The 12,500-nt window shown below is 42.7% G+C and overlaps 2 protein-coding genes across 7 annotated transcripts in view; one reads left to right on the top strand and one right to left on the bottom strand.

Annotated features, from left to right (window-relative positions):
• Nucleotides 1–488: 488 nt before the first annotated feature.
• On the bottom strand, nt 489–2,785 carry LOC114460571 (uncharacterized). Of its 6 annotated transcripts, none has more exons than XM_028442486.1 (5): nt 2,672–2,785; nt 1,624–1,947; nt 1,473–1,484; nt 1,266–1,346; nt 489–1,075 (listed from the first exon to the last, which is right to left on the bottom strand). In XM_028442486.1, the coding sequence occupies exons 1-5, from the start codon at nt 2,727–2,729 to the stop codon at nt 900–902; spliced, it is 651 nt and encodes a 216-aa protein (XP_028298287.1). In that variant the 5' UTR covers nt 2,730–2,785; the 3' UTR covers nt 489–899. The 6 variants fall into 6 exon arrangements, with proteins under 6 accessions (XP_028298287.1, XP_028298288.1, XP_028298289.1 ...); XM_028442487.1 differs by having other exon boundaries at nt 1,473–1,481; XM_028442488.1 differs by having other exon boundaries at nt 1,473–1,496; nt 1,663–1,947.
• Nucleotides 2,786–6,568: 3,783 nt separating this feature from the next.
• The window catches only part of LOC114460527 (Fc receptor-like protein 5), an 8,171-nt gene continuing 2,239 nt past the window's right edge, over nt 6,569–12,500 (top strand). Inside the window, exons 1-2 of the mRNA XM_028442403.1 lie at nt 6,569–6,602; nt 6,665–7,021. Of these exons, the coding sequence (XP_028298204.1) occupies nt 6,578–6,602; nt 6,665–7,021 (382 nt within the window). The 5' untranslated portion in view covers nt 6,569–6,577. The remainder of the gene's footprint in view (nt 6,603–6,664; nt 7,022–12,500) is intronic.

Here is a 12,500-nt window from a genome sequence, read left to right as displayed (position 1 = left end):
AAGCTCAGTCATCAGGAGGAGCTCAGAGTAGAGCCACTGCTCCTCCACATTGAGAAGAGCCAGATGAGCTGACTTAGATACCCACTGGTAGGCGAGTTCAAGGAAAACCAGGACACGCATGTCTCTGAGCTGGTCTGGGAACGCCTCAGGATCCCCGGAACAGCTGGAAGAAGTGGGCGGGGCTAGGGAAGTCTTGGCCTCCCTGCTCAGAAAGCTGCCCCCGTAAATATATAAAAAAATAGATGTGATCATTTATGTAGACAACGTATATTATTCATGTATTTTTAGTCATTTATAATCATTCCCATGAGTCACAACAGATGCTTTTATGAGCACATGAAGCTATTTTATTACAGAATGAAAATAATTCTAGTGTTAAAATATTTCTGGCCACTTTGGGAAAGAACAACAATTCTTTAAAGAAGCTGCTGTGATGAACTACTGATAGATTAAGGATAATATTAATCACATTAATCACAGACCAAGAATGAAGTTGAACCTTTATTATGAAAAAGTGAAAACAAACGAGCAGATCACTATCAGTACAAATATAATAACATCTTATTGAAAGAGAGAAAAAGAAAAAGAACCAGAAGTTGCTGCTGAGTATGGAACCACAGTGGGGAAGGTGTGGTTCCCCCCCAATCCCCCCCCCCCATCCCCCCCAACCCCCCCCGCCCACATGCTATGTTTTTAAGTTTTTGTTGTGACTGTTTTTAGTTTTAATGCGTGTACGCTGAGGAGGTTTTTTCCTAGTTTTAAACTGTCCTCTCCAATAGGGAACTCAGTTTAGAACCTGCCTTTTCCCCTCACCTCTCCTCCTGTTGTCCTCCCACTTTTCATCTAAATACGGGGTGCCCTTTTGACGTCCCACAGTTCTCCCACCGTTGTCTCCCATGTTATAGTGGATTGTCTTTATATGTTTCATTTTCTGATTCTTCTCTGAAAAGTGAAGATTTTTTTACCTTTTTCCTTCTGATAAAAATAACCACAACCACAACAACAACCACAAGGCCAAGTGACACTTTTGTAGCTGTTCCACCTGGATGTCCACCTGTGTCCTCTGTGGTTGATCCTGCAGAGCAGGAAAAGACAATAAGACTCTCCAACATCATAAAGGCAGTGGTGGTGCTTTAACACTAACTACTTCCTGGGTGGTACACCACACTGCCCACTGTTCCTCAGACAGGAGTTAAAAGCAGAGAACTGATCTGGTATGTGTATGTACCGTATAAAAACTGGTTATTATTATTACTCAGACTCACCTGGAGGAACAACAATCAGTCGTATGGTACAGACTGCAGAACCAAATAAGTTTGATCTCTTCTGACGTTTTAAACTCTTGTGTTCTCCGTTTTCTTCTTCTGTCACGTTCTTCTGGTAGTCTGGATCAGGATGTTCGTCCTGCTGCTCAGTGGTTTTCCAGTCTTTGAGTTGTCCATCAGGAGCTTTACTTGACAGGTTGACATCATGTCCAGGTTCTGCTGTGATGTTGTGACAATGGGAGAAGAAATCAGAGGTTAATGCAGATCAACAGACTACCAGAGGACAGGCTCATCATTGAGATGTTAACCAGATGGAAGGACTCGGAAAAGCTCTGCAGAAGAAAAGACTCAGACTCACTTGGAGGAACAACTCTGTTTTCAAAATATCTCTTGTTTCTTTGCTTCTCAAGGATTCGACCCTCATAGATTCCTTCATCATCTGCTGTCACGTTCTTCAGAATCAAACTGATATCACTGTGTGTCCTATTCAGACCCACTCGGTCTTTGTAGGATTGGTGCTGAAAGTCTGGATCAAGCTGTTTGTCTTTGTACAGGAGAACGTATCCATCCTTCAGGTCAGTTCTGTTCCACTGTACAGCTCTGATGGTTCCTTTACCACGAGCTTGACATGGTAAAATGACATTTTCTCCAAGTTCTGCTGAGATGTTCTTAAGGTCTGAGGCTGAGAAGAAACAGAGCAGACCAGTTCAACAGCCAATCAGAGCACAGAGACAGAAGCACAATAGAAACTGGGCGTGCACAATCACATGAAGGCGTGGCTTGGCCAATGACACGGTTCCTCTCACTTTAACCAAATAATCCAGACTTTGCTCCGTCTGCCTTACAGGCCAACCAATCAGGTTGAAGTATTCAGACATACAGTAATACACAAATGTCAAATCAAATGTTAATCATTGTGAAAACTATTGATTAGTGAGAATGTTGAGGGAATGTTTCTTTATCATTATGTAGGAGAATAAATGTTAAATAAGCTTTAACTCTTGTAAATGACTATTATGAATCTATCATAGCTAAAGCCACATAAACAACATTCCTTTTAGAAATCACTTAGTGTGTTACAGTAAACATCACGAGACAAACCTGTTCTTAGAGTCAATCATCTCTGATATCAGTGTAGGAAGAGGAAGTATCAGGTTTATTCTGAACAGTTTGATGACGTAGGCCTACTTGTATGAACATGTTTGACTCTTTTTCTTTTGTTTAACAAACTGTCAACAAAAACACAGCGTGAAGAAGAAATTAAAAATAGAACAGTCAGAAATATCGTAAAGTGTGAGGTTTACGTTTTCACTCAAACACTAATCATTTCTCTGTGTATCCTCACAAACACTCCATCATTACAGAGCTCAACACACACTGCTTTCAAAGGAAGAGAATGAACTCACCTGAAGACAAAAACTGACTGATCCACCAGAGGAACAGTAGAAACCTCCATACGAACATGACTGTGCGTTAGCGACACTAGCGCTAACACAACACCTGCTACAGGTATCTTTCACTTTCATTATGACATCATACTGAATAACCAATCAGAGCTGCTTCTGTCTGGATGGGGAGTGTATAACTATTGTAATAGACTGCTCATTTAAACTGTGTGCATTGTCTAGTCTAGTCTATACATCTATAGCACCTAGATGTTTGAGTAACCATGGAACAGAGAGGGATTAGTAATATGTAACTCCATAACCTCATTATGATTCATATCAAGAGACATTCAACTTAAGATGTGTGAATGCTTCTCTCCCAGAGCAGGACGTGAAGTGGGCGTGGCCAAGCACAGCTCATTTGCATACATGAAAGTACCCTCAGAAACACCCTGTATTGATTGGAGCTCATGAGAGCAACTTTATAGATTCAAATGTTTCAAATAGTACTTTGTTGGGTTTCTGAGCATCACCTACAGTAGGTAACACCAGCACAGAGGGTAAGAGTTCTACACAGACCATCATTTAGTGGTGGACTGGGTCTGAATGGTGTCAGGTCAAAATTGTTAGTTATGTTTATTAACATATTTACTCATCAACCTTATTCTTTTTAAGGCTTTAAGTTGAGACTTTTCATTTCTGCTGTCTCATGTTTTCTGCTCTCTTCTCGAGGTCAGCTTCCCAAAACACATCTTATCCCTCAGACACAGAGGCATCACACAGTCACATAATCACACATACACACCCAATACACATCCATTCATACACACAAACACCATACACGCACACACCTCCAACACTCACGACAATCAGCAGATACCAGAGAACTGGTTGTTTTGACCTAAAGAAGAAACTGTCTCTTTTCACCCTCTTCTATCACCTCCTCTGTCCTCTTTATCTCCTGGGGGGAGGAAGGAGGGGGACTGAGGGGGAATATACGTGATGAGTTAGAACTGTGGGCCACTCTGTCATCGGACGTCCGCCCGGGGCGGTCACTAATTTTGTCCATCTTTGTACTCTTTTTATTTAGTTTTATAATAAACCTTTTTTTTATAAAATCATCAATGCCTCGCCTGGACTCCATCATTCAACCAGAGCAATAAATCATGTCTCCAAATGAGGTCAACCGCAAATTTGCCGTGACAATGGGTAGAGAACAGCTGATCATTTCATTATTATTATTATTATTATTATTATTATTATTACCTCCGCCAAACGCAAAGCGAAGCGCAGAGCGTGAGGTTATGTTTTACCCTCCGTTTATCTGTCACTCTGTGTTTGTGTGTCTGTTTGTGTCTGTTTGCAAGACAACTTAAAAAGTTATGAACAGAATTAAATGATATTTTCAGGAAAATTGATAAATGGGACAAGAACATGTGATGACATTTTGGTAATGTTCTGGCTACCAAAAGAAAAAAAATATATATATATTTCCTATCCACACTGTGGAACTTCCTGTTGATGATATCATGGGTTCTCTCAAAGTCTCAATGTTGACAGGTAGTCATGATAATGAGTTTACCATGTTACCGTGACCAGAGTGTGTGAGGTCTGTGGTCTCCGAGTGCTTTTCTATTTCTTATTATTATTAATAACTAGTACAGTGCCCGTCTGAATGTATTCATATAGTGGGAGGAGCTTAAGTAGAGTTGTCAATTATGTCCAAATGAGTATGTGTTTGAAAGTTGGATGTACATAGAGGTGTACATACTCTGTAGTGTTATAAAGGGTTTATATGTGGGTGTAAAATAAAATAGTGTGTGTGATTTATCTGGTTTATTCTATGAAACATGAACATGATAAATGTATTTGTTTTTTTTTAACTCATTTTTATGTTTTTTTCATTTGGTGTATTTTTCTGTAATGTATGTTTTTTTGAGTCATTTTGTGTATTTTTGTATAAATATTGTTTACTCATTTAGTATATTTTTATTATAAATAAATGTGTAATAAATGTGTGTGGTGAGGGCGTGTTTTGAGACGTGTGTTTTCTCTCACACACACACACATCATGCACATACTCTGTCACAGGTTGTTGAAATGCGTGTCTCACACCCAATGCATGAAACTTGAGAGGACCCAGAAGTAACACGACGCGATCAAAATTGGGAGCCGTAATCTCAAAACAAAATGAAAATAAACATTTTGCAACACACTTAAATAACTTTTAGCAGTACAAAAACATTTTTAATATTGACCTTTTATGGACTGGAGGAGGGTCTTCTACTGATTATTAGAGGTTGTAAATGAACAGATTGGTGCGCTAGCGCCCCCTCACAGAGGTCAAAACCTGAATAGCATTCATTTCTGGGTAAACATGAATGTGCCGTCCGAACTAAATAAAATTAAATAAACGTTTTGTTTAGTCCAAAATAATGGATGCACACAGAATATGTGGAAGTTGTTAGAAAAGTTTCAGGTGGAACCGACATCGTGTTGAGGAGAAATTTGCTCCACAAACACACGCAGACAGTCCTGTAATTAATAGAAGGATTATTATTACCTTCGCCAAGAGCAAAACGCAGACGGAGCGAAGCAAAGAGCGGTAAGGTTGAGTCAATAGCTCAATATTGACAGGTAGTCATGGTAATCCTGAGTTTACCATGTTATTATGACCGGAGCGTGTTAGCTACGCTTGAGCTGCTTGGCAGAGGTCTGATCTCACTGAGTGTTTCTCTCATCGTTGTTGTTGATGAGGTCGAGCACTGTTGTGTCATTGGTAAATTTGATAATGAGATTTAGTCAAAGAAGAGCATCCTTGCATAGGTGTTCTTGTTCTCTAAGTGTTCCAGTAATGTATGAAACACTATGGTGACCTGTGGATGGTATAACTCCTTTGATGTGTTTGATGACCACACTCTCCAGGCATTAAGAAGGTATGTGTCACCAGTGTGTAGTCATTTAAACCTGTGATGTTAGCCTGTTTGGCTAGGACTCATGTTGTGGAGAGTGACAGGTTGTAGATGTAGGTAAAGACGTGTTAACGTGGCACAAGTCATGAGTGCATTGATGAGATTCTTACAGGAAAAAAACATTTATTGATTTTAGGATGTTTTTGTTTTTTGAAATGTACCTCGCCTGAATCAAAAACGTATCTTATCTTCTTTTGGCTCCTAAAACATTCAAGGCTGTCTAACCTATCTATCACCTGGTGTTATGCAGACAGACGCTCTGACGCCCACCACCACCTCCTCTCCCCATCATCACCTCACACGTCTACAGACTGTTTTCAGAAACTAAGCGAAGGGATTATATTTCAACGTCTCGCCGACCCTCGTCCACCCTCCCTTCCCTCTAAGCTACATGGGAGGCACAGTGGGGCGCCCAGAAGAGGCTGCAATATTTGGAGCAGTTTTTTTTAAAAAAGCTGCTGCAAAATCAGGCATTTTCGGAACAACAATCACAGAAATTGGTCACAAAATCCTGGAGGTACTTGTACATATGCATCTGCTATATTGATACACACCTGATCCAGAGTCTGATCTCCTCTAGGAGCACACTTCACATTTCCATGGAATTTGTGAAGAACTGTTTTGACCAAACATCTGTGGGTTGAGCTCCTTGTAGAGCGTCCACCCTGGACCAGGATCTGCAGAATGAGATGAATGTGACATCCATGAAGGTGGAATATTCTTAGACATTTACACCAATGTCTGCACTTCATCATTATATCTAACATTTAAAAGAACATGAACTCAGTTTGAGGAGCAGCATCTGGAAACAGTGGAGGATTATCTTCTGATTGTACTAAACATCAGCTGCTGTTTCCTGTGTGAGAGTGAGAGGCTGCACAGACCAAACCACACTGGTTCAGAGGAAGGGGCGGAGTCTTGTCTCTGAGTGTGAGCTGTAATGTTACGAGGCACCATGGAGGAAGCTCTGTGTCTGCTGTGTGAGTAGAAGTTCTCCTTGTGTCCTTCCACCTAAACTCCCACTAACAGCTTTCCTCCTCAGGTCTGAGCTCACTGCTGATGTTTGCCTCACAACAACAACAACCAGGTGACAAAGAGCTCCTCCCACTGCTCCCAGCATCCACCTACTGGGACACCAGTCCATCACACCAGCTCATCACTGTGAGGCCCAGCAGCTCCCAGTTCTTCTCTGGAGACTCTGTGACTCTGAGCTGTGACCTTCACCCATCAAACATCAGCAGAACAACCAGGAAACGAGAGTCCCAGTGTGGACAGGGGTGGGGAGAACCTGGAAACTCCTCATGTTACATTGACATGTTGATGATCTGGTCAACTGGAGTGTACTGGTGTGAGAACAGAGATGGAGAAACTAGTGAGAGAATCAACATCACCATCACTGGTAAGATCAGTGTGTGTGTGTGTGTGTGTGTGTGTGTGTGTGTGTGTGTGTGTGTGTGTGTGTGTGTGTGTGTGTGTGTGTGTGTGTGTGTGTGTGTGTGTGTATCTAGCCATCTTTCCATTACTCTTAGAAATGCACAAAATCAAAATGTTTCAATAAAAATTTCTAATGTAAACACTTGAATTTAGAAAAAAACACTAAAAAGTTTGTATTGTTCCATGAGGAGGTTTTTCACATATTAAATATAGAGTTTGAATAAAACTCAATGGAAACACGTTCACAGGATGTGACGTACTTCTCTAGGGTTGGAGCGTCCGTCTTCCTGCAGAGAGCTACCAGGCTCCTCCCCAAAAGATAGATAGATAGATAGATAGATAGATAGATAGATAGATAGATAGATAGATAGATAGATAGATAGATAGATACTTTATTCATCTCCAAGAGAAATTCACAGTTCCAGCAGCTTACAGGTATGAAAACACAGGGGCATGCAGGGAAAGTACAATGTAGAAATTTAAGAATTTAAAACAGTGCAAAAAAAGTACTAAGGTAAAATATAATGGTATAAAAACATACTTAGAGTCCAACTTGTAGATGTGTGTGTGTGTGTGTGATAAAGTGCGTGTGTGACAGAGGGTGCATGGTGTGATTAGCATTAAGTCCAGTGTTCTATGGTTGATTTTATCGCCCCCCCCCAGAGTTGTTAAAGAGCCGCATGGCGTGGGGGAGGAACAATTTCCTCAGTCTGTCAGTGGAGCAGGACAATGACAGCAGTCTGTCACTGAAGCTGCTCCTCTGCCTGGAGATGGCGCTGTGCAGTGGATGGTGTGGATTGTCTATGATGGACAGTAGCCTGTTCAGAGTCCGTTTCTCTGCCACAGATGTAAGGCTGTCCAGCTCTGTGCCAACAACAGAACCTGCCTTCCTCACCAGTTTGTCCAGGCGTCCAGCGTCCTTCTTCTTGAGGCTGCCCCCCCAACACACCACTGCATACATGAGGGCGCTCGCTACTACAGACTGGTAGAAGATCTGCAGCAGCTTCTTGCAGATGTTGAAGGACGCCAGCCTTCTGAGGAAGTACAGACGGCTCTGTCCTTTCCTGCACAGGGCCTCTGTGTTGGCAGTCCAGTCCAGTTTGTCATCCAGCTGCACTCCCGGGTATTTGTAAGTGTGAACCACCTCCACACAGTCACCTTTGATGTTGACAGGCTCAAGGTGCGGCCTGGTTCTCCTAAAGTCCACCACCATCTCCTTGGTCTTGGTGGCGTTGAGGAGCAGGTGGTTAGAGTCGCACCACGTGATGAAATCCTGGATCAGTTCCCTGTATTCCTCCTCCTGTCCACTCTTGATACAGCCAACGATGGCTGTGTCGTCCGCAAACTTCTGCACGTGGCAGAGCTCCGAGTTGTACTGGAAGTCGGACGTGTACAGGGTGAACAGGACCGGAGAGAGCACAGTTCCCTGCGGTGCTCCAGTGTTGCTGGTAACAGTGTCGGACCTGCAGTCCCCCAGTCGGACGTACTGAGGTCTGCCAGTCAGATAGTCTGTAATCCATGCCACCAGGTCTAATCCTACTCCCATCTCTGTCAGTTTGTGCCTGAGGAGCAGAGGCTGGATGGTGTTAAAGGCGCTGGAGAAGTCCAAAAATGTAATCCTCACAGCACCACTGCCTCTGTCCAGGTGAGAAAGAGAACGGTGAAGCAAGAAGATGATGGCATCCTCTACTCCAACCTTCTCCCTGTAAGCAAACTGCAGAGGGTCGAGAGCGTGGTGGGTCTGTGGCCTCAGGTGATGGAGCAGCAGCCGTTCCATGGTCTTCATCATGTGGGACGTCAGGGCGACCGGCCTGAAGTCGTTCGGCTCCCCAGGATGTAGTTTCTTGGGGACTGGAATGATGCAGGATGTCTTCCACAGCTGGGGGACCCTCCCCTGTCCCAGGCTCAGGTTGAAGATACGCTGTAGGGGGTGTCCCAGTTCCTGCGCACAGGTCTTCAGTAGTCTGGGGGAGACTCCATCTGGACCTGTAGCTTTGCCAGGGCGTAGCCTCCTCAGCTCTCCACATACCTGAGCTGCTGTGATGGTGGGTGGTGTGAGCGGGGGGGGGGGGGGGGGGGGGAGGTGTCCTCTTCTGTGCTGGAGATGGCTTGTGGGGTTAGGTGGGTGGGGGTTGCTGTGCTCGTAGGTGCAGGGAGATCAAACCTATTAAAAAACTGGTTTAACTGGTTTGCCCTTCCCACATCAGCCTCAATGGGGGCTCCTTTCTTTGAGCTGCAGCCAGTGATGGTCTTCATCCCCTCCCATACCTCCCTCATGCTGTTGTTCTGCATCCTCTGTTCTATTTTCCTTCTGTATTGCTCCTTCCCCTCTCTGAGCTGGACTCTTAGTTCCTTCTGTATCCGCTTGAGCTCCTGTGTGTCACCATCTCTGAAGGCCTTCTTCTTCTGGTTCAGGAGGCCTTTGATGTCACTGGTTATCCAGGGCTTGTTGTTAGCGAAGCAGCGCACAGATCTTACTGGAACAACAACGTCCATACAGAAGTTTATATAGTCCGTAGTGCAGTCAACCATCTCCTCCATGTTGTCATTGTGAGACTCCTGCAATACATCCCAGTCAGTGGTCTCAAAGCAGTCTTTCAGAGCCTGCTCAGCTTCAGGAGACCATTTCCTGAATGAGCGTGTGGTTATTTGTGACCTCCTCACTTTTGGTGTGTAGTGAGGTTTGATCAAAACAACCTCCAATAGAAACAACCTTCACACGCACATTAAACAGCTGCATGGTTTTAAAAACGTTGTCTCTCTGGTGTTCTTCAGTTTAAGGATCACACTTAAGTTTAGAGAAGATCAGAGGGACTGTTGTTACAAAGTCTTTGCAACGGCCCTTGGGTTGAAAGAACAAGATCCTGGAGTCTCGACTGATGCTTCTCAAAGCCCCTTTATTTCAACGTTGAGCATAGCAGAGCACCGTGAAAACTACAAGACAATACACAATGCAAGTTATTTAACTTTATAGTTTTGTACAGTGCAAACAATTCAAAAACATTTATTTATTTATTCAGTTTATTTCCGACATGGTTACATTCACTTTTTTTTTTTTTTTTTATACATGCCGAAAAAGGAGACGAGAGAAGCAGTTTGCTTATCTGGGTCCCGTCCCCTGTTTTACCATCGCAAATTTACATGGGTTTACATGTCTCTCTGGTCAAACATTCTTGAGTTGTTCTGAACGTCCTTTTTTGTGTATTCTCATCTGTAGTCAGTGTTGTCTTGTTTTTATTCCTCCTCCTCTCTATCGTTGTTCGTGTTGGCCTTGTTCCCTGCCAGACGTTGTTAGCATTCCTCCAGTTCAAGAATAGTTCCTCTTTCGAAGGTGTTTGGAAGGTTTTTCCCTTTTCATCCATAATGTCACCACTCGGGAATGTCTCTTTTGGACACACAAGTTTGCAGCTTGTTTTGTCTCTACATCAATGTTAATCCAGCTGTTGTTAGTTCTATTGGCAGTGTTGTATTTTCCACTGTTAGATTTAACTTGTATAAACACATTATTATATCTTAGTTCATAAGCAAGGTAGTAATTTCATTGTACAGGAAGACGTGTTTCTAACTGCACATATGACAATAAACACTTTGAATTTAAATTTAATGTAATCCTTAATCACCCCACCACCTAGCAATTGAAATGAATAAATGACAGACCTTTTTTACTCTTGGTTTCCACATTTAATTCAGTCTCCGTAAAATAATCACAGTCTGAGTTTTGTTTCCAGTGTTTATATAGATCTGGGTCCATATCCATGATTACCATCAGTAGTGTTGTTGTTTAGGTGGATCCTTCGTATTTTCCCAAGTCTTCCATCGTTTTGATGAGGATTGGTTTTCCGTTCTCTTCTCCCAGTGGTGTGATGTAAATCCTGCAGTTTCTTGTCCACGTCTTTAGAATCTTTCCAGCTTTTTTTATTTGGCGTGCCTTCCATGCAATGCTTGCATTTTTTTTTTGTCAGGCTTTCATTATTAAAAACCTTTGTTTCCTTCAGCTTTCTTCCTTGCTTCAGTAGTTCTCCTTTGAATTTCATATTCGTGAAGGTTATTTTTACAGCTCTGTTATCATTTTTCTTTGGCAGGAGATGGCAGGAGTTGATGTTGTCAGGGTTCAGGACAATGTCCTTCGACTCCAGGTAGTCAATGACCTGTTGTTCAATCGATTTTGTTTCTTCGTCACTCGCGTAGCTCCTGGGTTTAATCTTTAGGCCTGTGATGATGACATCTTTCTCTCTTTCATTTTGTTCCAGCTGTTCAACCCTGGCGTTCAACAATTTTATCTCTTCAGAATTTCTTTCATTCTTTTCTTTCAGTACCTTTGCTTCACTTTGTAGGTTTTCCAGTGAGTTTTCCAGCGTCTTTTCCAACGACTTTATCTCGGCAGATAGGTTTCGTAGACCCTCGCGTATCATCTCCTTGACCTCTTCCAAACCCAAATTGGGTTCTGAAGGGCCTCCCTACGGGTTTTTCACCATTTTCCTTCAGTCTTGGGCCCAGTTTTTCAGGCTGTTCAGGCTGTTCAGCTGTAGCCAAGGTCGTGTTATCAGAGCGAATGAAAACACGTCTGCTCTCTCCAAAGACCAGAGATGTACTGTACATCTCTTATTTACTCATACTTTATTTAATCATTTTAATCATGTAAAACCAGACACAAGTAATTATCAACACTCATTATTGTAACCTATAAACAAATATTCATATTTAAGAAATAAACAAAGCAAATAAACGCAACAACTTATGTACAAACAAGACAACTCAACCCTCTTCACCTGCAGTAAGGGCCAAATAAACGATGCGTAACGTACCTCATTCCACTCACCAAGGGTGTTAAAAGGAATCCTTTACTACGTAAGGACTCGTCTGCAGACGCACCGCTTTTACAGATCACACGTGTCTGAGCTCACTGATCTCCCAACACACCGCTCCTCTGGAGGACTGACCCCACTCTCTAAGGGCACTGTTGGTGCTCACAGTTCAGTGTCTCCATAGGCCATGCTGTGGCTGATCAATGCTTCTCCCACTGCTATCCATACACAGAAAAACACCGCTCACCTGGGTAAACGCCCCTTTTAATCCCCCCTGCACAAGTAAGCCTGCTGCTGCTGGGTCCTAAAACCCATGTGTTTAGGGCACCGACAAGAAATCCTGGTGCCCAGTGGAGACTACAGGTAACTGCAGGATGAGTTGTCTTAACACAGGAAAATAATAGTCTGAACATATGAGAAACAAGTCCAAACTACATCCAAAATAAAACAGTGTTTAAGATTCTAAATAAGTGAGCCAGGGGTCAGTTACAGTCTTTATTCCATTAGGGATGTAGAATCATAAAAAAAGAGTTAAAGTTAGCTAGAGTTAAACTAGAGCTAAACTAGAGTTAAACTAGGTTGTAGAATCATAAAAAACATGTTTCATTCTAACAGGCCTTCATCAGGGCATTAACAAAA

The sequence above is a fragment of the Gouania willdenowi genome, unplaced genomic scaffold, assembly GCF_900634775.1.
Source record: "Gouania willdenowi unplaced genomic scaffold, fGouWil2.1 scaffold_51_arrow_ctg1, whole genome shotgun sequence".
NCBI classification, from domain to species: Eukaryota; Metazoa; Chordata; class Actinopteri; order Blenniiformes; family Gobiesocidae; genus Gouania; species Gouania willdenowi.
Note: the sequence above shows the minus strand (reverse complement) of the source record. Positions and strands in the feature narration are given on the sequence as shown.

Excerpts from the sequence above, each read along its gene's own strand:
- LOC114460571 (XM_028442482.1), bottom strand. The coding sequence starts at position 2,729 with ATGTTCGTATGGAGGTTTCTACTGTTCCTCTGGTGGATCAGTCAGTTT. Across the intron at positions 1,948-2,671 it reads CAGTCAGTTTTTGTCTTCAG|CCTCAGACCTTAAGAACATC; the intron begins GTGAGTTCATTC and ends GTTTCTTCTCAG. Across the intron at positions 1,485-1,623 it reads AAACAGAGTTGTTCCTCCAA|CAGAACCTGGACATGATGTC; the intron begins GTGAGTCTGAGT and ends ACAACATCACAG.